The sequence below is a fragment of the Colletes gigas genome, unplaced genomic scaffold (assembly GCF_013123115.1).
Source record: "Colletes gigas isolate AHSC1104 unplaced genomic scaffold, ASM1312311v1 Colletes_gigas_Sc00055, whole genome shotgun sequence".
NCBI lineage: Eukaryota > Metazoa > Arthropoda > Insecta > Hymenoptera > Colletidae > Colletes > Colletes gigas.
In genome coordinates, this window is record NW_025106684.1 from 443,338 (window position 1) to 467,467 (window position 24,130).

Here is a 24,130-nt window from a genome sequence, read left to right on the forward strand (position 1 = left end):
AATTTAAAAATTGTAATTTACGTTTTAATGCTGCTACATAAAGAGAAGTTCTATTCCATGTTTAACACTTTGACGGCCGCTATCACGTGCACGTGATTTTACAGTTTCGGTCACCGATATCATCATCCGTTCGATTTATTATGTTTATTCAGGCTCGTTACAGCATCTCTACATTTATAATTCCTTATAACAATATTTTAACGTATTCATGTGTTTCACTTTGGTCTGCAATGTCAGTATTCATCGAGTTAATTAAAACAAGTTAACCAGAAATTTCAATTCCCATAAATTCATAATTCGGAAGCAGTCTGTAACGAAAGTTGTTGACGATGTAGAAATATATAAAGATACTCTGAATTAATAAAGTCGTTATTTATATGTTTGCTTAACGATGAAACTACGTACAGCTGATATATAAATTCTTTTCCTTAACAACCAATATACTGTAGATTTATGGCACACGTTGGCGAGAAAATTCCGAAATAATCACTGTTCTACCGCGTCGCTGTTGATTAATTACGCATATTGATTACTGATTTCCTCGAAAAGCCGGTAGCTGTTACGATTATCTTCAATCGCGTAATTAATTTTAAAATCATCGCAGTCTGTTTGCATCGTGTCGATAACACCATTAACATTCGATTTATATGAATATTCGTAATATATCAGGGCACTGTTAATACTACAAAGGTCGTGATTAATTTGATAAATACAAACAAAATATTTTTTAAACAGACGCGGGCTTGCCAATATAGAGAGTAGCTCCTAAATGCCGAATTAAATTAGTATTTCCTTAATATACGTTGCAACTGTTTTTTTAAAAATGTATTTATATTTGAAAAAATGTAATTTATTTAAAATAGCTCCATACATTTTATCGATCGTTTTATATTTCGTCTATTAGAGTCAATGTACGTAAATAAATAGAAACAACAATTGAATGTGGGATGCATAAAATGTAACATTGTTGTTCTTGGAAATATATGACACACAGAAATATGGAAAGTGTCTTATATTGTTGTTCAGCGCTACAAGTAATGGCACGATCGTTATTGCGATGGTTCGTCGATACGGAAATTGGCTCGTTTCCCTTGAAACTGTCGCATTCTGACGAGACACGTCCGATGAAATATTAATAGGGCCCCTATAGATTCTTTCCGTGACACGGGCAATTTGCCAAATCGCATGAAATTGTTTGACGATCCGTCTTCGTGTCACGGAATACGAAATGATTTCCTGACGCATTCGATGCATGAATTGATCGCGCATTAAAATAACGCGATCGGGGCGCGCTCGGTGCTCGAGGGCGGCGCGGAAGGTGTACGAAAGTGCATAAGGAGGGCTGTGCTGAAATTTGTGGAAAAATATTAGCGCGATGCACGCTGTTTTCTTTGCTTCGTCGCTGCTCGTCTTTGGCGCGCTTTCGAGCGCGCAAGACAATGTCTTTATTCGCGACTATTTCGTGCACAAAAGGGTAAGGAATGTCGTGGGATTCTCCTGCGGCGATACAATAGGTACGACAATTCTCAGCAAGTTTTCTGAAACGAATTAATATTATAAATCGTCCATTATCGAACGAAAATACAGCGACTGTCACTTAAAATCGTACACCTGGGCGGTTCATATTTTTGTCAATGAAACATGAAAATTGTAGTAAATTATTGAAACTCGTATAGAGTACATATAGTGTAATGTTTCTTTATTTGATACACAACAACATTATAAAAAAAACTTTAATGGTACTCGATAAATTAAATAAAATTTGAGATCATGAAACTTACTCAGTAAAAATCGTACACTGTTGGTAACATTGGAGATCCGGTGAATCCCCAATTGTTTTTTGTGTGACGATGCATAGCAACGATCGAATCTAGCTGATTTAGCAGCATTCTGATTGCTATATGCGTTGTTCTGCTAGAAAATTAACAAAAGAGACATAAAATGTGACAAACTACAGTAGCGGAGCGTGAATTAGTTATTTATCGCTATAAAAACAAAAGAAGTTATAATGAAATTAGTCAAATTATTAATCAAAGTAAAAAAGGACCGTGAAGTGAATAAATTAAAAAGAGGTCTGATAAGAAACTGAATATGAAGGATGAATGATGGATTGTTAGAAAAATTAAGGATGATCCGAGGATTAGTGCTCCAAAATTAGCGTAGGAAGTTGGAAAATATTTAAGTAAGAAAGTAAGTGACTCGACCATTAGCAGAGTATTAAGAAAACAGAAGTATCGTGGTAGAGTTGCTCGAAAGATACGTAAATTTGCAAAATAGGAAGAAGAGGTACGAGTTTGCTGAGAAGTATACAGGGTGTTCGGCCACCCCTGGTAAAAATTTTAATAGAAGATTCTAGAGGCCAAAATAAGACGAAAATCAAGAATACTAATTTGTTGATGGAGGCTTCGTTAAAAAGTTATTTAGAATTTTAGCTATTAAGAATTTTTTTCTAGAAAGTGGGTAGGATTTTGATGGTAGGTCTGTTCATAAAAAATTATTGTAATTAACCCCCGCAACTGAAAATAATTTTTCCAGAACAATTTGAAATTTTTTTTTTCGCCGAAAAAGGGGACTACCCTGTCGATTTTTCTTAAAAATTTGTTTTATATTTTTAATTAATTTGTTTGACGCTCTACAGGAAAGTTGTCTAATACTTTTTTGTAGGTACCCGTGGGCTCTGCTTCAGAGAAAAATTGCAATGAGATATCTTTACTATTGTAGGAGTTATGGCCGTTTGAAGATTGGATCAGTTTTAGGGGTTTTTTTTCACTTTACGGTGCCAAGGAACAATTCTTTCAATATTGTTAGAATTTCTACGTATTCTCCACTAAAATACGCGTTGTTTGCATTTTGAAAAATTAAAATCCTCCAATCCGTTCAGGAGTTATGACATTTTAAAGATTCGCATGGGAAGCATTTCTGTCCTCACATTAGGTTTTCGGTAAAGAATTTTTTTCTCGAAAGTACGTAGGATTTCGGGGTATATCTATTCACCAAAAATGCTTGTAACTGATCCCTGTAACTAAATATAATTTTTTTAGTACGATTTGAAATTTTTTAATTTCGTCTAAAAATTTCAATACCTACTCGAATTTTTTTCTCGAAAGTGCGTAGGATTTTAGTGGTATGTATATTCACAAAAAATGTTTGTAACTGATCCCTGTAACTAAATATAATTTTTTTAGTACGATTTGAAATTTTTTAATTTCGTCTAAAAATTTCAATACCTAATAATTTACTGAGTACTACTAAATATTTTTTTGTATTGTTTTTATGTATCAAATAAAGAAACATTACTCTATATGCCTCTATACGAGTTTCAATAATTTAGTACAATTTTCATGTTTTGTTTGGCTGAACCACTGGGTGTACGATTTTAAGTGACAGTCACTGTATTTCCTATCGTAAAAGGATTACATTTGTAGTTACATGTTGAGCCGAGTGTTTCGATCTTAATGGAAGAACGTTCCAATAAGAAGAGAACTTAAATATTCTAGAAATATATCGAATATACGAACAAATTATTATCTCTAATGTTTGCATGATCAGGCGATTTTAATCTGATGAAAACGTTGAGCACAACGGGAATATTTACGATAATACGGGAACCCACCGTCAAGATCGACTTCCGTAGGTTTTTAAGGAGCGAAACGTGCACGTTAGGCGTCATCGTTGATCTGCGTTGCCTCAACGAAACTGCCGTACGGATTTTCGGCGAAGTAAGAGGGAAACGCGACTAACCAATCCCCGCTTTCGAGACACAATTTTTGTAGCTCTGTTTCACACTGATCGAATCCTTAAATAAAAGTTCCATCCACAAAACTGCTCTCACATTGATCATAATTATGAAAATCACGGAATCTTCACGGTTGTGCTTTCGTAAATACGGGGTGTCCGACCACCCCTGGGAAAAATTTTAATGGGTGATTCTGGGGACCAAAATAAGACAAAAATCAAGAATGCCAATTTGTCGATTGAGACTTCGTTAAAAAGTTATTAACGTTTAAAGCTCCGCCTGTAGAACGGTAATCTACTAACTCAGAAAACTGTAAGGCTGTCGATGCGTCGGTAAGTAGAGTTTTTCATACTGAATGAGAACCACTATTAATTATAAGCAGAACTTTAAACGTTAATAACTTTTCAACGAGGTCTCAATCAACAAATTGGCATTATTGATTTTCGTCTTATTTTTACCTCCCGAATCTCCCATTAAAATTTTTCCCAGGGGTGGTCTAACGCCCTGTATAACGAATTTAATTACTGTATTTATTTTCTCGACCGTGAGGCTTCGTCAGTGAGTAACCCGATGAGCACGGGTTCTTCGATAATTACGAAATAAAATCGCAAATAAATGCTCGTTTAATGGAATTACTGAATCCAATTTAACGTTTCGATGGTAAAAAAAAAGTCGAAAGTTGTGAGTTGGCCATTTCGTGGACGCCCAGATTTTGTTTCTTGAAAGCGTGAAGTATTCGAACGTTCAACGATAGTAGCGAAAAGTAACGCAGACGTTTGCTCATAATTTCATGGTACTCAGAGCTCCAAGTACAGAATGTACGACTACTCGTACAGCTGGCTAGTGTTGGGCTCGAATTACGATTATACTATTCCGATGTTGAACGACACTGCCTACAACATGGTGACGGACCTGGTCGTCGCGATATCAAACAAAACCGACTACGTGCTGTACGACGTGTTCAATCATTGCAAATACCGCGGCGGTGCGTTGAACGTCACGAAACTTGGCACTTGGCGCCACGATTCCGGTTTGAATATCACCCTGACGCAGCCTTTAATTAACAGAAGAGCAAACATGCACGGGATGAGATTAAAAATATCCGGCGTGGTGAGTGTCGTTTGTCGAATTCTCCCTGGAGTTGCTTCTCCTGCCGGATAATCAAAACTTAATTAAACTCGAAAATATACTCGAAAGTATAGGTATTTGTCGCGCAACTTGGCGGGGAAAATTTCGATATTTGTAAATGTAATTGCAAATTAATGTATCACGATTTGTATAATTTAATTAAATTTGTTCGGAGAATTTCATTTAACGTTTAATATTGCGGTGTTGTTATAATTTATTTTAACGTTTAATTAAACAGTAAATATCAGTCGAAGCAACGTACCGGTATTTGTCCGAATAATGAATATTTTTTTTGGAACGTTGCACATATCTTTGTTCAGATACAATACAGACCGAAAGACATGCGCCTCGAGGACTACATGCAGGACATTAACACGAGATCCTTGGACAGCATGCACAAGTTCGTGCACGCTATGATCTTACACACGGGGGATCTTTTTAATTTCAGGTAGGCGGAACGACACGGTTACTTCCGGTGCAGCGTTTGAACTCTGTTTCTCTTTACAGCGTGCATGCCTCCGAAATAATTTACTGGGACAGGCACAGCGTGCACGGTTTGATCTTCGAGTTCCTGCAATCGAATTACATCGATTTCGCCAGTAATCCGAGGATCATGGTGTCCGAGCGACTGGATTACGCCAGCCTTATTGGCGCAGCTTGGCCGATCAGGTAAGAAAATTTTAATATTGTTGCGTCGGGGCGAGGCGTTCCTCGTAGAACTCATTTTAACTCAACAACTCAACGCGACGCTAAAACTGAGAACTGGTAAACGGGAAACTTTATTCACAGATATTTGATAATACGTCTTGTCTCTGTTGAGATGATGTTTATAGATTATTTAAAACTTTATTAATTATCGGACATTCCTTACAATCATCCACCGAACATGTACGCTAAACATGGAAGAAAAGAACAGACTACTGGACGGCGTCCTCGCGTAACAAAAAACCATCTACGATTCCCACCGTCAATTGTTTTATCGATCATGTCCCGTGTCGTTCGCGGGACATCTCACAAGCTAAAACTCTCATTTCATCAGTCTCTACGAGGTCTCTCGTAGTTCTCCTCTTTCAAATCGTTGCCGGTTCCTCTGGCAACCGGAAGGCATGGGATCTCGTTTCCGCTCGTTCTATAACTTTCTTTCTTTTTTTTTTGTTCGTGGGGAAATCCTCATCGACACCCGCGGGTCCACCAGAAGGGAGGGCCAACGGTTAGTGCCGGACTCTTATCGGTTAACCCTTTTAGTGCCGAGCGAAAAACGGGTGCCTATTGTGACGAGTTTGTTATGGTTAGAGAAAAAGCTCATAAAAACCAAACTAAGAATGATATTTATAAAATTCAAAAAGCAGCATATTACGAAATAAAGAAAGAATAAAGTAATGGCAATTGCATTTCAATATTTATTGCAAATCATATAAATAACACGATTATAAAATATGATAAAAAACATAGAAACAATAACTCTTCTACAAACAATATTTACACATAAGAATAATCATTGTTTGATCACAGTTTTATGTAGGTCACGTAGCATAAAGTATAAGTATTTGATTTTCAATGATTTTTTTAATAAATAATCAATTCAAAATATGATGAGGCTTTGTTAAAGAGTTATTAACGTTTAAAGTGGAGCCCGTACTGAATTTTTTTCTCGAAAACGCGCAGGATTTCGAGGGTACGTCTATTCACCAAAAATGATCGTGATTGACTCTCACGACCGAAAATTATTTTTCCAAACCAATTTGAAATTTTTTTTTCCCGTTGAAAAATTTCACACCTTCTCGAATTTTTTTCTAGAAAGTGGGCAGGAATTCAGGGGTATGTGTATTCACCAAACATGATTGAAATTGACCCCCGCAACCGAAAATAATTTTTTCAGAACGATTTGAAATTTTTTTTTCGTCGAAAAATTTAGGCACCTAATTAGATTTTCGGTAAGGAATTTTTTTCTCAAAAATGCGTAGGATTTCGGGGGTATGTGTAATGATAAAAAATGATTGTAATTGACCCCTGTAACTAGATATAATTTTTTTAGTGTGATTTTAAATATTTTAATTTCACCTAAAAATTTCAGTACCTACTCGAATTTTTTTCTCGAAAGTGGGTAGGATTTCGGAGGTATGTGTACTCACCAAACATGATTGAAATTGACCCCCGTAACCGAAAATAATTTTTTCAAAACGATTTGAAATTTTTTTTTCGTCGAAAAATTTAGGCACCTAATTAGATTTTCGGTAAGGAATTTTTTTCTCAAAAATGCGTATGATTTCGGAGGTATGTGTAATGATAAAAAATGCTTGTGACTGATCCCTGTAACTAAATATAATTGTTTTAGTACGATTTGAAATTTTTTAATTTCGTCTAAAAATTTCAATACCTAATCGAATTTTTTTCTCGAAAGTGCGTAGGATTTCAGGGGTATGTCTATTCACCAAAAATGCTTGTAACTGACCCCTGTAACTAAATATAATTTTTTTAGTGTGATTTTAAATATTTTAATTTCACCTAAAAAGTTCAGTACCTACTCGAATTTTTTTCTCGAAAGTGGGTAGGATTTCGGAGGTATGTGTATTCACCAAAAATGATTGTAATTGACCACTGCAATCGAAGATAATTTTTCCAGAGCGGTTTGAAATTTTTTAATTTAATCGTTAATAACTTTTTAACGAGGCCTCGGTCAAGAAACTGATATTCTTCATTTTCGTCTTATTTTGGCCTCTAGAATCTCCTATTAAAATTTTTCCCAGGGTTGGCCGAACACCCTGTATAATATGACGACTCCAGAATACATACATACGTTTCCACCACAAAGTAGTGTCGAGTTGCTGGCTTGCACGAGCGAAAAAGGCTTCTAGGGCAGAGGGTTAAACCCAAAAATAATTTTTTAAATGCTTTTGCAATAAAATTAGACCCTCTATAATGTTTTACAAATTTTTTTTGAGACAGAGCTTTCTCCTAATGCGAAGTATAAGACACCATCGCATACGCAACGATATATCGTCGTTCGGCACTAAAAGGGTTAAAACACCACGGTGAACATTCTCAGGCGCCTGGCGAGGGACCGGGAACTCTAGTGAGTCATCACAGAGTCCCCCGCGGCACCCTGCCTTTTCAGGCCCCTCCCGGTGGGAGGCTCTACTCCCACCGCATTCCCCCTTAACCGCAGACTTTCAGTACTTATTCTTGTAACTTTGTTAAAATTCAGAAATTCTATTCAAATTTATTTCCCTCAACGTCTTCACTTGAGAATTAATTTTTCTAGTATCATAGTGATAAATCCTGTCACCCATATATGGGTGACGTGGCAGTCAAAGTGTTAAGTACGCACAGAGGTGATCATTGTTTCGAATAGGCCCTGTTTCATGCTGCTGTCGACTTCGACCAACAAAATCAAGCTGGAGATCTTCTTAAAGCCGTTCACTCGTCAGACGTGGTACACGTTCGCGGGTTTCGGGATATGCGCCATCTTTGTTATGAAAATAGTGATGAACCGCGAGGGGATCGGCAAGAAAGAAAGATATTCCGGGGCAGTGGTGTTATCGATAGGGATCTTATCTCAGCAAGGTGGGCGTTAAATTAACGATTAACGAGACATTCCTGAATTTAACGATCACTGTGTCCTCGATAGGCGCAAATATCACTCCGAGACGCATAGCCAGCCGCATAGCGCTTTTTCAGTTATCCATACACTGTTGGATCATGTACAATTACTATTCGGCCAGTATAGTCTCTGCTAGATTGAGCGAACCCCTCGATATGATGGAAGATTCCGTGACCGTTCTTGCAGATAGCAATCTAAGGATCGCTGTAGAGGCTGTGCCTTATCTGAATTACTTTCTGTATGTAAGTAACGATTATAATACAATTATTAATAGTTCTGTGGTCAAACGACGATGCACAAATGCGATATTATTAATTTTTCTGAGGACTGTCTTGCATCGGGTTACGCCATCTTTCTTTTAAAATCGATATTTAAATATTCGCGGATGACGTTGATCCTTATCTCGGTTTTTCGAATATTTAGAAGCAGAAAAATGCATTGAATTCTTCCTTTTTTTTGCCAGAAACTGAACTGGGAGTCGGATTACTTCCGAAAAAAGCGTTGGGACCCTCTGCCAGAGTCGAAGAGATACTTGCCGATTGAGGAAGGCATCAGACAAGTCAGCCAGGGTATTTTAGCGTATCATACGGACCCAAATACCGCGTACCCTTACGTGGAGAGGATGTTCGACTCCAATAAGATCTGCGAATTGACGGAGATCCACTTGTTCAAACAATCCGTGATGGGCATGTACGCCAGTCACAACGGACAGTTCATAGAAATGGCGAAAATAGGGTGAGCGTCCCTTTTTCGTTCATCTTTCGTTCCCGAGACACGTTTAACAGCCGCTACCTTTTTTTAGTTTGACGAAGATGTTTAATACCGGCCTTCGGGACCGGCAAATCAAGCATTGGTCGTCGAGAAAACCGCAGTGCCAACCGGACACGTTGTCCACAAGAAGTATCACGATCTACGAGACTGCACCGGCTCTGATTTTATTGACTTTCGGCATGCTCGTGGCTGGGGGTATTTGCATCGCTGAAAATATTATTTATAGGCGTTCGATGAAGTGAGTCAGGACCTCGTTACGTGCACCTCGTTAGTCGCATTCTAGCTTATCGATAAAACCATGTATTTCGCAGAAACAAAGTGGTAAATCGAAAGAAGACGGTCGGCTCCAGAGGAAGCATCATCAGTGGAAACAGCAGAGACAATCTGCTAGATCTGCAACTCTAAACTCAAATAATTTGATTAGTTGAAGGTTTTAGCAATCTATATTGAACTTATCACGCTACTTATTGGTCGAAACGGCTTGAAGTGCATTGTACAGCTATAGTTATAAATTAGCTTTAATCAGCAGGTAACTTTAAATTATTTAGCTTGCCAACCGATTTGACTGTTATCGAATATTCGCGTTAGAAACGAATCGAGAACAGTTGTTTCGATTTCGTCAAGAGCCATCATGTCAAAGCTGACATATTTTCTCATACAAAATGGAAGAAGAATGGGCTTAACTCGCTGAGGGGGGTTGCAGCACGAACGGCCTGCACGCAGTCAGTCGGCAATCGCGAATAAAGAGCAACGATTGCACCGGCGATGCATTTGCGAAGTTTCGTTTCTCTACAATTAATTGTTGCTTCTTGCGCGAACAGCGTCGACTTGATTCGCGATTACTTCGTTTACAAAGAAGTCACCGGTGTAGCTGGATTTTTTTGCGGGGAGTATCAAAGTGAGTCGACAGCATTTTATGAGACTCCCGACGTTCTTGTAATAATTTCGCTTTTTCCAAAGTAAAATTACTCGATTTCCATCGACGAAGTAAACAGTATAGGCGAGCAATCTTTTAGGGGATGTTTCTACACGCCAAAATAAGAGATCCATAAATAAACACTCGAATGCAATAACTAGATTATATCAACTATAAGCTAAATATTAAGTCTACGTAATTGTTCACCCTGAATTTAGTTTAATATTATAAAATTGTTACTTTTAAGATGTGCATTTTAAAATGTATACCAACAATGTTTAAGTAAAAAATCTCATTTTGATTTTTCGTTTTACTATATGCCTGGTACGATTCGTCACTGAAAGTCTACAAATGTTCTAACAAAATAATCAAATCTTTCGATACAGATGATTACCAGATCACCAGGGTTCTCAATGATGCAGGAATTTCGGTCTCGGTGCAACAGTTCGGATCAAACGTCAACGTATCGCGGTTTTTAGACACCAAGTATTGGAAGATAGGTGTGTTTTTAGACCTACGATGCTGGTCAGACGAGGAAACCATAAAAATTTTCAACGAGGTAGAATGAAATCGTCGAATATTGTCCCCGTTTCATTTTATACCAGTGTTTTCCAAAGTAGGGCGACTCCTTGTACCAGGTCTGTAAATATGAAACCGGGAATCCCCCATACGTGGCGCTAGCTGTTAATGTTGTTACCTGCAAACCGTTTCATCGACATTGGAATTGTAGCCTTTCTTTTCAAGGGGTTGTCTTCCAAAATGTTTGGGAACCACTGCTTCCCATTGTTATTGTTTCCACTCGATGATTGATATATGAAAATAAAAAAAACAATTTAGACTTCAGCCAACTACATGTTCAAGCACTTGCACCGATGGTTGATCCTGGGGACAAATATGAGCCACACGGAACAATTGTTGAACGACAGCACGTTCAGCATAATCACCGATTTTGTGGTTTCTATACCAAGAGAAGATGACGATTACATCCTGTACGATGTCTATAATCATTGCAAACATTGTGGTGGCTCGCTGAACGTCACGAAACTCGGTACCTGGACGAGCAGCAGTGGGTTAAACATTACTTTGTGGAACGATACGTTTGCCAGAAGATGGAACTTCCACGAGGCGAAGGTTAAGATCGCTGGCCTAGTGAGTAACACAAGCGAACGTAATTCAAACCAGTGGAGTAATTCGCTTAATAAAAACGCTGTTCTTTACATAGGTTGCTGCTAAACCCAAAGATCAAGATCTAATAGAATACCTCAAAGAAGAGAACAATGTGTTACAAGACAACTGGGTCAAGTTCGGACTCATCCTAGTGTCACACATGGCGGACATGTTCAACTTCACGTAATATTTGTATTCATAGTTTTTAGGATCTGAAAATTCGTTGTTTGATGTTCGTTCATGGAATGTTTTATTTGCAGTCTCGAAGTGTTCGGATTGGACCACTGGGAGAAGAATGATAAGAACGGCCCGCTTATCGCTGGGCTCAAAGAGCGAATTTTTGATTTGGGCTATTGCCCGACGATCTTAACGAAAGAAAGACTTAACTACGCCAATGTAATTCTGCAAGTTTGGCCTGAAAGGTGATTGCAAATGATGATATAAAACGTACTTTTCATATTATGGGACGAAACGTTGCAATTTACAAATAGATGAATTCAATTTAAGAATAATAGCAACACCTTGCATTTTCAATTGCTAATTTTGCGCCAGTTTATTTACAGAACCTGCTTCATGTTTCTTACCGTACCTTCGGTAAAATTGGACATGAAAATTATCTTTAGACCGTTCCAAACAAACGTTTGGTACATTATTTGTTTGTTATCGGTCATTATTATTGTCGTATTATGGATAATCTTGAAGGCAGACAAAGGTTCTGACAATGGAGCGACTGTTCTTATCATGATCGCCGCTATCAGTCAACAAGGTATTTTATTGAAACGAAATAATGAAAAATCCCATTTCATTAATCGTTTTTGTTGTTTCTTGGGCCAATAACAAGACTAGATTTATAATTGAACTTTATATTGTATTTAGTTTTAATATTATAGGTTATTTTATACAGATACAGTATACTTTTACTCTCTGCCATGCGTTCTCACACGCTCCTTGAAAACTGGGGTTCCCCTTTTCTTTGTTCCAACGCTTTTATAAGCTTCCTAGATGGCACCACATATCCACTCCTCTTACATACACAGCTCAGATACAGGAAAAAAAGCATTATATCTCTAACAATTTTTAATGAAACAAATTTTGGAATGTATAGGACTACCATTTACGGGTAATCAATTTTCAACCCGTGCAGCCTTTCTCCAAACCCTGATTTTTGGTTTGCTCGTATACAATTGTTACTCGGCAGCAATAGTGTCAAGTCGATTACGACACGGACCTTTGAACAAAATGAATGATTCTTTATACTCGTTGGTACACAGCAAGTTGAAGCTCGCTGCTAGTCCGGATATATTCTTCAATATCTTAATAAATGTAAATCTCTTTACATTTACAATCTTAAAGCAAATTAGCTCGAAGAGTTATCGATTAATTTCCACAACAAAAATTTGTTTACAGTCTCCCGCAGCAGATGTTCAATATTTTAAAAAATATTGGGAAACTATACCAGAAAAGAAACGGTTTCTACCATTGCAGGAAGGTATAAAAAAGATCATGGATCCTGAATTTGCCTTTCACGTGAATCCCATGGATGCTTATCCTCTTATAGAACGTATGTTCGTCAAGAAAATGATATGTCAGCTCACTGAGGTTCATTTGCTTCGACCTTCTGTATTAGCGCTTTGGTCAAGTCGACACAATGCATTGCACGAAATAACGAAGATAGGGTGAGGGAACTACAAAAGATTTCGTTAAAATTCTACTGGCAATCAGCATGTTTACAGTGGTGCCTTGGAAATTGACCGGTTGCTATCCCCATTAGTTACTGAAAAAAAGAGACGCACATTATTTCCTGGAAGATCTAACCTCCTTCGACTTTGGCCAATATCCAAGACACTACTGTTACGTATAAACTGATCTAACTATCGAATAATTATAGGTTGATCAGAATATCAACTGCCGGAATTCGCAAACGAGAAGAGCAACGTTGGAATTCTAGGACTCCTTACTGCGATGAAGACAAACGTTACGTATCAAGTGTTACGATTCTTGAAGTTATACCGATTCTACTTCTCTTACTTGTTGGTATGTCATTGTCTATTATTATTTGCCTTATAGAAAATATCGTTTTCCGTATATTTCAAACAAAACCGGAAACGAGACAAAAACTCGAGTATACGAATAAATTTCATCGTGAAAACGCAGCACATACCAAAGCGCCTGAAAACAAAAGTGTAATGAAAATAAAAATACCCATCGCAAAAACGCAATTCTTGAATAAAATCGTCCATTAATAAGGTGAACGCAGTTATTTCTTTATTTGCTCTTATTATTGTTGTATTCGCGTGTATATGTATATGGTAACGTAATGTTTTGTGGAAATTACTCGAATAAAACAAACTGCAAAACTTAATCGTACAGTTCTTCCTCTACTGTATAAATTAATTTTATTAAATAGACCAGATTGGTTACATTATTAAAAAAAAATACCGTATGGTATTAATGTACCGTCAAAATAAGTTTACGATAATACAGAACGAGGTGATGATTCATTAGAAATATCTCGATAGCTTTCTGATGATGTAAAATGCATGTACATGGGGCTGGACGATTAAGTTATTTCTTTTTCTTCGACGCTTTATCAGTCGAAGCTGGAGTTGTTCCAGTGAGATCTGCAAGTTGTTTTTTGAGTTTCAGCAATTTCTCCACTTCGGGTAACCATACAGCTTTTTCTTTACTAGCTTTCAATTCACGTACGAGATTACCCTAAAAATCAAATAATAAGCGTACAATAATAATAAAATTAAATACGTAACGCTACTATTAGTAAATTGTTTCGTCGTACTTGTTTAGTAATACTCGACTCCAAATTTGCTATTTCCATTGTGACATCCCCATTTTGTTCAGGTACGGAAACGGCTTCAGGCTTCTCAGTTTTCGATTGCGGCGCCGTAGGAGACTTGTTTCCGTCACCCTTGAGATCAGCAAGTTTTTTCTTTAGGTCTAAAAGAATTTGAACCTCGGGTAGCCAAACACTTGCATTGTGTTTGCCTTTCAACTCTCTGACTTTTTTTCCCTGGAAATACAAAAAGCAAACGTAGTACCTAAATACTATATCGGTACTTCCTATTATTATTATATTATTAGAAAGATTTACCAACCTGTGTTGCTATTGCACTTTCTAAAAATTTTTCGTCATCGCGTACATTATTTGCTTGAGTTTGATTTACTGTTTCCTGTTTACCAGCATATTTCTTTCTCAATGTTTCTATATCTTTATCTTCTATCTTTTTAAACAAAGGGCATGGTTTACCAATTTTATGCCCCGTTTGAAGCACGCTTGTAATAACATCAGGGATATAACCGTAAGTATTATTTTTCAGTCCTAATTGAGATCTTAATTCGCGGGAGATATTGGGCATGAACGGGGATAAAAGAGCAGACAATATACACGCCAAATTACAGCAAATGCCAATTACTGTTTCAGCCCTCTTTCTGCGAACAATAAAAACATAACACGTTATTTTACATTCCAGGCGAGAAACAACGACACTTAATTCTAATAAACAAACGTTATTCACAAGTACTGTAACACAGACCTGTAACGTAATTTAATATATGAAAGTCGATTGACAGTCACAATCAGTTTACAGGACTTATTTTACAGCACAAAATTAAGTCAAGTAACAGCAATCCGCATTGAACAAGGGAACCTAGGAAATGAAGATATTCTAATTTCTAACGCAACAAAATCACTTTATAGTATTAAATTTTTTGCTGTCGATATTAATTTTCAGTTGGTGAAATTTAGAAAATAAAATGGAACAGTAAAATTTGGCGTCTGTCCACGACAAGAGGGCAGAGAGTTTTTATATCCTCGCTCGTTACAATGCCGTGAAGCGAATATTCTCTTTCGCGGTCGAAAGATATCGATCTTCGTCACTGGAGTGACAGTGTAAATACTTTCTACTTTCTTGTTGTGGACGGATAATACAACGATTTTGTAAGTTTTCAAACGATATAAACATTAATTTTTTAAAAATGCAACACAGCATATACAGAAGTATAAATATCCGTCGCACACTGACGTGTTGTACTCTACGATATTACTTACTTATCGTCGTCGGTTCCTTTGATTTTCACCCATGGCTCTTGGGATTGCATGTATTGGTTTCCATGCTTCGAAAATGCTAACAAATGTCTTAAACCGTCTCGAAGTTTAGCCTGTTCCAAAGCCTGCAGATAAGACGATAATTCGCGTTGAGCTAATGCCAATAACATTAAGTCATCGTCTTGAAGTTCCATTGACGGTATTTTGGAGTCAAAATATTTTTCCGTAAATACCAGAGCTCTATTTGTTAAAAATAATTCTTAATAACTGTAATGGAAGAAAGAGGAATTTCGAGAATTAAAATAATTTATCGAGAGGGTCACCTGTTGACAAAGTTTCCAAAATTATTCAGCAACTCGCTATTGTTTTTAGTTGCTAAATCCACCCAATTGAAATTAGAATCTTGAGTTTCGGGCCTAACATATACAAGATAAAATCGCCAAATGTCCGCTGGTATACCCGTCTCTCTAGCATCGGTGCCAAACACGCCAATACCTCTTGATTTAGAAAACTTCGTGTCCTCGTAATTAAGATATTCTGAAACAAGTATGAAACATTAACAGTCAAATGTACAAACTACAAAATACCTAACGATATCAAAATATTTAAATGATATGAATTTCACTTTAGACATACCTGTTGCCATCAAATGTTTTACTAACGTATAACCATCGTCAGCTGCTAATAAACAAGCAGGAAACATTATTACGTGGAATGGAACGTTATCCTTTGCCATAAACTGATATAAATCAACGTTTACGTCTTTAGGTTTCCACCATTGTTCAAACTCCTTGGAATACCTCTTGGTAATACTCATGTAACCGAAAGGCGCATCGAACCAAACGTAAAACACCTTATTTTCAAAACCCTCCGCTGGGACAGGTATTCCCCATTTTAAATCTCTCGTTATACACCGCGGTTTAAGACCATCGCGTAACCAAGGCTTTGCAACTACCCTAGCGACACTTGACCATCCTTTTTCCACAGTTGTAGACCACTTCCTTAACTTATCTTCTAACTGTTAAGAGCGATATTTTGTCATTAAACGACGCTAGCTCATATTACGATGAAATACTTGCCTTAGGTAAGTCCAAGAAGAATTGGTTCGATTGTTTAACAACAGGCCTATTGCTGCACACTTTACATCGCGGAGATATTAAATCTGTTGCGTTCACCAGATGACCACATCCATCACACTGGTCACCGCGTGCATCTTCATATTTGCACCTTGGGCACGTCCCCTCTACAAATCTGTCTGCCAGAAATCTATTGCAAGATTCGCAGAGGAGTTGATCTACCGTTTCGCTTAATATATAACCCTGCGATTTTATTCTTAAAAAAAATGATTGCACGATTCTGAAAAATAATAGAAGAGATTTATACATAATATTACGGTAGTGTCTGTTTTAATTTAGAAAGTTTGGGAGCAACGCAAGAAGAAATAAATTCATTTGTAAATTACAGTTTTAAACAAACATCTTAAAAGAATTACATTCTATAATTCAGCTAGTACAAGATCCATCTTACTCTGTTTGCTCGGGTATAGTAGTACGACCAAAATAATCAAACCCTATGCCAAACCATCGATATACATCATTGTGTATATCGAAAAATTTATCGCATATAGCTTGCGGTGTTGTTCTTTCTTCCAGAGCCTTAGCTTCTGTAGCAGTGCCATATTCATCAGTGCCACTGCAACATCATTTCGGTATTTTAAATTTCGGTAAAGGTAAAGGTGTTTTTATCCAATAAAAGAGGTACAAACCTAATAAAAAGGGTATTGTAATTTCTTTGTCTGCAATATCTAGAAACAAAATGTTAAAAATGTTAAGGGGTATTCTTCCGAATAACAACCGCGGCTGATCAACATGAAATTTATTTATCTAGTATAATATTCATACCATGAAACAAACCTGGTAAAGACATCAGCAGAAAGTACACAACCAATGATATTTCCTAAATGAGGAATATTGTTGACATAGGGCAATGCAGATGTTACTAGAATATTCTTTTCGCCCTTTTTCGGTAACCTGAAAGTAACGTAATTATTTACATTGAAAGTGTACTATAATGTCCTTCAAAGTACTAGTATTTATGTATGTTTAAGCTTACACAGGATAGGAAGAATCCTTCATATTTAAATATGACTTAGAAGACCAATTACTTTTAACATTTTTAAGTTCTTCTTGACTAACTGCTTCAACTTCCTTTTCTTTAGTCGGGCTGATCTGAAATTAATAATGCTGAATTTCTATATAATTGCATCGTATACTGTGTTATTAACAGTTTTATCATACTAAACTTACATCGCTTGCAACTGGTTTAGAGGACCGTGTGTTCATGACTGCAGTGCCAGGAAACCAACATGCAGCTTGAATACTGAGAATTGCTTTAATGCCTCTTTCGAACTTATATTCCTTAAGAGAGTCCTAAACATATAAAATACATATATCACATTAATTGTAAAATCAAAATGTATTTAAAATGTAGTTGCAACAATGACCGAATTGTATACCTGAATAACTGGCAATAATTCAATGTTTGATAACCAATTTTTGATAGCCAAATATTCTTTACATAATTCCTGTCCAAATTCCATAATCAACACAGTAGACCATATAGTTACCCAAATACATGCATCTGCCAATGATAAATCATTGTTATCCTAAAATATTATTAATTTCACCTTAGTTGTATCACGATATTTAAATTCATATTACATTGAATACATTTATACTTTTATATCGAATTACCTGAATTAAGTACATTTTGTCTTTTAGAGCGCTGTTAAATTTTTTCAACAAAGACCACAAATGAGATTTATAGATGTTTCCCGAGCTACCACAACTCCAAGATACTATAGCTGGCTGAAAATTAATTTAAAACTATACTATGAATATTAAATTTATTTCATAAAATCATGCAACACATTTATCTTTATTAACCTGTAATTGCGTAATATCCCATTCTAACCACTTGTTATTAACAATTTGTGAATCTTCAGATGAAGGTAATAAAAACTGCATTGCTGCATTAGTGCTAAAGGTGCTAAATAGCACAGATCCAGATGATAGTTCAATAGTAGGTAAACGACCCAACAAAGTTTCTAAACATAGGATATAAAAACTCATTTTCTTTCAGCTATAATGATATAAAAAAATTATTTAAGAATATGATTAAATAACACATAAATAATAAACATTAAGAGATGTACGTTCAGATATGCAAAAATATATAGAACTTCTTTATTTAAAAAATTGTTCGAATTATCAAAGTGAAACAAATACATGATATTTCATCATAAGGTTTGAAATTGAAAATTATTCCTGCTGAAGAGGTTAGGTTTTCTACCGTTTGGTTGTATCGTTTTCAAAGTAACGGATTGTTGGGCCATTTTAGCTGCGACTATCAATTTTAACGTATTCGGATTGCCTTCGTTCGTTAAGATAATCATTGTTACTAATAAGTTAATAAATATTCAGAATAAATAGATGAAAATATGTTCAGCACACAACCGACACATGTGAGCGACAACTAAATTCAGTCTGGAAACTGATATCGTGGGAATGTGTCACAGCACATTACCAATCTATATTCAATACCTTAGAATCTTTAAAGATTAATAATTTTTTCATTCACTTTATTTGCGTAATAGTTTTCATTGTATATGTTTCCGTAAACATAAGTAATATGCCAATGGAGTTTTTATTAGATTAAAATGCTAGAATATAAAATTTGACAGATATCAAACAACCGTTAGTAAGATCGAAATTCATTCCTGCCATTCTCAGAACGATCGTAAGTTACTCGATATTATTATGTCCTATTTGTAATAATTCTTTATTAATTAAATATATCAAATTAAATCCATGCATTCATCTTTTGTTTTTTGTTAGTCTTGTTCTAGTCTTCTAGATAAAATTTAATAGAAATTTCGGTATATTTAAATAACAGCTCACTATGAGATACTAGTGACCTCTGACGTGAATTCTATATTCTAGAATAAATTATGCTGCATACGCATGTACACTTGAGGCATTGAATCTGTCGCATAATACGAACTATTCCAATTGGCGAAATAATATTGGTGATTCTTAATTGGTAAAATGTGGCGTTTAAATTGTTCGTCATTTCGTCAATTAGAAGCCCTAATAATATATACACTATGACCTCATGCCAAATTCAATGCTCCTGAGCTCCTCCATATACCCATTTTGTATACTTAATTGTTGGATGTAAATTGTGTTATACATAATATTAATTTGTGGTTAATATTATTATTTATATAAATGTCATGTAATTGAGAAAATATATATACATTCTTTACATTTATTACGAAAAGTTCATAGAATGAAATTTTAGTATATTCTAACAATTCATAAAAAAGCGTAAGTTCCGGTTTGAGTGAATACCCTTTATTTCAAATTTTTTTTTCCCGACAATTTCAACAGTGAAATTATTTTTGTATCGTGGACAGTAGCTAATCTGAAAAAAATGATTATTCCATTATTTTGTATTTTTTTAAGTTATTTGTCATTATCGCATAGTGCAGAAAATATTGTATTAATCTTCGCAGATGATTTGGATATATTTCTTGATGGAATGGTAAATGTTAAAGTAAAAGAATATTGACTAAATTGTATAAAAAAAAAAAAAATATTAAAAATAATTATATTCATTTTTAGACTCCAATGAGAAATACATTGGATTTAATTGGAAACAAAGGTGCAATATTTTCGAATTGTGTAAGTTTTTCAAAATATAAAATTGTTATCTGATTTTGTGATAAATGGGTCATTGATTATGATTAATCATAATTAAATATATATTTTCTAACGACTAGTTTGTTGCTTCACCAATTTGTTGCCCAAATCGAGCCTCAATTTTAACCGGAAAATATCAACATAATCATCTAGTAGTAAATAATTCTGTTGCTGGAGGTTGCAATAGCATTTCATGGCAAAATTTTCAAGAACCAAATACATTTGCAGCACATTTAAAACATGAAATGTCATATACAACATTTTATGCCGGAAAATATTTAAACCAGGTATATATGTATATAGCAATAAATTAAAGGTGTCAATTTCTCATAAAGTAAAATGTTAAAATTTTCTGGAATAATTCATAAAGTATGGAGGCAAAAGTGTTGGTGGACCAAATCATATACCAATAGGATGGGATTGGTGGGCTGGTCTTATTGGAAATTCAAAATATTATAATTATTCTTTGTCCATAAATGGAACTGAAACAAAATTTGGTAGTAAACCAAATGAGTACCTTACAGATGTAATTGTAAGTGAAAAATTGCAATTACTTTTCAGGTTTTTCTGTTGTTCTACCTCCAAAATTATATTTTTTCAGGGTGATTTGGCAACAGATTTTATTAAAACTCGTAATTCGAACAGTGAACCATTTCTTATGGTTTTAGCACCACCTGCACCTCACGCACCTTTTACGCCTGCAGCACGGCATAATGACGAATATAAAGGCGTAAAGGCTAAAAGAACACCCAATTTTAATACACTGCCACAAATGGTAGACTATACTTTATTTTTTAGTCTTTCACCTTATTGCGAGATGATATTATGTTGTTAAACTATATTAAAAAATAGGATAAGCATTGGTTAGTGAGAAGAGGACCATCTCCACTTCCTAATAATTTATTACCCGAGTTAGATGACATATACAGAAGAAGATGGGAAACACTGTTAGCTGTCGACGAGCTTGTGACAAACGTATACCAGAATTTGAAGAAACAAAATCTTTTAAACAGTACTTATATCATATTTACATCTGATAATGGATATCATATTGGTAATACATTTATCATTCAATAATAAAGACATACAAATGTAAAATATATATTCATATAGATTTTATATATTGTACTTTGTAGGTCAATTTAGTATGCCAATGGATAAACGTCAACCATATGAATCTGATATTAGAGTTCCATTATTAATAAGAGGGCCTGGAATTGTGCCATCTAAAATTTCTGCTCCTGTTAGTAGTGTTGATCTATTTGCCACAATTTTAGAAATAGCTGGTATAGAACGCCCATCGGATGGAACCTCTTTCTTAAAAAAGACATTGCCAGATGATAGAACGCTTTTAATAGAGTATAGGGGAGAGAGATCTAAAGGTATTCCATCATTGGATTGTCCAAATGATAGTGATCCAAATCTCGCAGTAAGTTCACCACATATGGAAGAAACCTTATGGAGAAATTATATATAAATTATATATACAAAGATTTATAATGTTCATAGATATGTATGAAAGACATGGCATGCAAATGCCAAGATGCTGCAAATAATACCTTTAGTTGTATTCGTCGCGTATCCCCAAAATACAATAATATTTTTTGTATTTTTGAGGATGACAAGGTACTATTAATAATAAATCAGAATGTATTATGTATTATCGCAATAGATTATTGATATTTGTTATTGTTTCACTAGCACTATGTTGAAGCATATAATATAACTACTGACAATTATCAAATGAATAATATTGGATACAGTATGAAGCGTCACCACCGGTACCGATTTAGAAAGTACCTGAAAAGAATGTCTGTTTGTAAAGACGAAGAGTGTGTTCTTACAAATATGAAAAACGTTTATATTTAGAATCTCATTTCTATTAATATTTAGGTAGAAAGTAGTATTCTCAAATACATTGTAATATCTTAAACTGATAATTCCTTTTTTTATTGTTTAATCGATTATATAATCTCTATGTAAGTTGTTTGTATAATAAAGCGTGTTGTGATTTTTCTAAACTATTAATTAAAAAGAAACTTATTTCCTGTTTATTGTATCAATACTGTATTTGATTTATAAAATATGCCCTCTCAAGAAAATATTCATTTATTGACAAAATTTATTTTTCGTTGTATTTATGGAGGTATAAGGATGTGAACCATTAAAAGTTCGAAACGCCAGCGGCCGTCTTACTTCGAATTACTGCATTTATGGAAATCGTGGGCGAAGAATACGCCGCGAATCTGGATATAAGAATAACTCGTCTTGCTTTCCGGGTACCTCAGGCGAACTGTTTTCTTAGCAAATATTTTTATTAAAGCCCCGCGGTTCGAATATCTGAATAGCAATCGCGCCATTGTGGGGAGGTTAGAGAATAAGAAAACCGAAAGAAGAGAGAATACAGAGAAATATGCTTTTAGCATGTTCATAAATTTAATCTATTAAAACGTTTTGAATAATCAAAGGATTTGCAATACAATACTGTTAAAGTTCAATACGAGAAGAAAGAATTGTAATTGTACTATATTTTGAGAAACGCGTGTATTCGTTTTTCTATAATCTTTACTGGTAGAACATTTTTTGCAACAAAATGTATAAATGCTAATTTAAAGGTTTGTGTCTACGTGCGAATACGCTGAATTTTTTCGAACTAAAACGTTGAAACGTTAGGGGCAACTACAAAGTGCCCCGATTCGTTCCTTTCAGTTCCAAAGACCGTAAGAGACATCCTTTCATGTTGTATGAAAGGACGTCGAAATGTTTGTACACTTCACGTTACCCGCTCCATAGACTGCTTAATCGTTTGCACAGATGGTATTTGGGGATAATATAACGTCCACAAAATAATATAAAAAATTATACAGCGAACATGCAAGATGTTATCAATTTTGAAATTAATGTAACTATTCGCGGAATTAATCACAGATGGTACGAAGTTTTTGATAACGCGACGCGTTTAAGAAAGAAAGACAGAGCAAGTGATTTTATCCTACACGGCAATCTCGAGAATATTCTCATACCAAAATTCGTATTAATATTTTCGAATTCGTGAGCAGGGAAATTTGTAAGTCGAGTTATGGTACAGTGCGTTTCTTTCGAAAAGAAGCACAGCTGAGAACGCGGCATTCAAAGAGAATTTTGCGGGCGTTTCGGTAAACAGCATGAATCCCAGCTCGATCGATCGGGTGGAGGATTAACAGACCTCGGTTCGAATTGTGAAGTCGTTACATCGTCACTCAGACGTATAAGTCGGCTTGCGAAAAGTCCTTTTTTTTTTTCTCTCTCTTCATTGATCGCCGGAGCGAGTGATCGCTTCCTTCTGCATTAGGATCAATGGCTTTTGGTGGCTTCCGAGTTTTGAATTCTAGCTTTCCTGCCCCCCGGGGATTCTTGGTTCAGTTCAATTTTTACCGACTCGTGTTCCCGAGGCGAGTCGTAACCAGAGTTGGGCAAATTTTATTCGCGAATAACGATCACGATCACGATTCACTATTACTCGCAACTTCCCCCGTGTTAACAATTTTTAAATTAATTTTCAATGAATTGTGTCGTAAACACTTTCACCGCGGAAACGAGTATAAGCAAGAAATTATGCATTTTGTAGATGACGTTGGTAATCCTATTTTCTTGCAGGAATTTTAAGTCTACTTTTGGAATTATTAAGATTTAACGACACCAGATGACGACAGCAGATGTTATCATCGATCATGAAATAGGTTTTCCTATCTATGGTCTTTAGTGTCTTCGCACTCTTTTTGTTTTAGCCTTACCTTTGTCTCGTCTTTTTCTGTGTATAATAAATCTACTTTGTACGATAAAAATCTGTTACTTTTATTAAGGATATGTCCTACATTTCATCGCAATTGTCGCAACTATTTTCTAGTGACGCAGTAGCAATCAAAGTGACATATCTTTTTATTTGTAATGGTTAAGGTTAGTACTTGATATATACGAAACGGAATAGTGATGATTTAAATAAAATCTT

General features: G+C 35.5%; 4 protein-coding genes across 4 annotated transcripts; 3 read left to right on the plus strand and 1 right to left on the minus strand.

Moving 5' to 3' along the window:
- Window positions 1-1,375: 1,375 nt before the first annotated feature.
- On the plus strand, window positions 1,376-9,641 carry LOC122403490 (ionotropic receptor 75a-like). The gene is made up of 10 exons (XM_043407031.1): window positions 1,376-1,514; window positions 3,550-3,719; window positions 4,538-4,846; window positions 5,185-5,312; window positions 5,372-5,533; window positions 8,217-8,428; window positions 8,493-8,707; window positions 8,929-9,200; window positions 9,268-9,474; window positions 9,548-9,641. Exons 1-10 carry the CDS (start codon window positions 1,376-1,378, stop codon window positions 9,639-9,641), a joined length of 1,908 nt encoding a protein of 635 aa, XP_043262966.1.
- Window positions 9,642-10,001: 360 nt separating this feature from the next.
- Window positions 10,002-13,562, plus strand: LOC122403491 (ionotropic receptor 75a-like). Its single transcript, XM_043407032.1, has 9 exons — window positions 10,002-10,134; window positions 10,539-10,711; window positions 10,990-11,301; window positions 11,375-11,502; window positions 11,580-11,741; window positions 11,883-12,085; window positions 12,425-12,642; window positions 12,727-12,995; window positions 13,208-13,562. The coding sequence occupies exons 1-9, from the start codon at window positions 10,002-10,004 to the stop codon at window positions 13,560-13,562; spliced, it is 1,953 nt and encodes a 650-aa protein (XP_043262967.1).
- Window positions 13,563-13,780: 218 nt separating this feature from the next.
- Window positions 13,781-18,911, minus strand: LOC122403470 (methionine--tRNA ligase, cytoplasmic). Its single transcript, XM_043407002.1, has 16 exons — window positions 18,731-18,911; window positions 18,325-18,485; window positions 18,133-18,246; window positions 17,895-18,044; window positions 17,686-17,808; window positions 17,492-17,607; window positions 17,293-17,409; window positions 17,145-17,183; window positions 16,907-17,071; window positions 16,459-16,735; window positions 16,016-16,397; window positions 15,703-15,916; window positions 15,383-15,619; window positions 14,430-14,763; window positions 14,114-14,344; window positions 13,781-14,034 (listed from the first exon to the last, which is right to left on the minus strand). Exons 1-16 carry the CDS (start codon window positions 18,831-18,833, stop codon window positions 13,885-13,887), a joined length of 2,913 nt encoding a protein of 970 aa, XP_043262937.1. The 5' UTR covers window positions 18,834-18,911; the 3' UTR covers window positions 13,781-13,884.
- A 924-nt stretch (window positions 18,912-19,835) lies between these two features.
- Window positions 19,836-22,054, plus strand: LOC122403484 (N-acetylglucosamine-6-sulfatase-like). Its single transcript, XM_043407024.1, has 9 exons — window positions 19,836-19,984; window positions 20,065-20,124; window positions 20,223-20,429; window positions 20,513-20,674; window positions 20,744-20,917; window positions 20,995-21,196; window positions 21,279-21,571; window positions 21,652-21,768; window positions 21,844-22,054. The coding sequence occupies exons 1-9, from the start codon at window positions 19,874-19,876 to the stop codon at window positions 22,009-22,011; spliced, it is 1,494 nt and encodes a 497-aa protein (XP_043262959.1). The 5' UTR covers window positions 19,836-19,873; the 3' UTR covers window positions 22,012-22,054.
- Window positions 22,055-24,130: the final 2,076 nt, after the last annotated feature.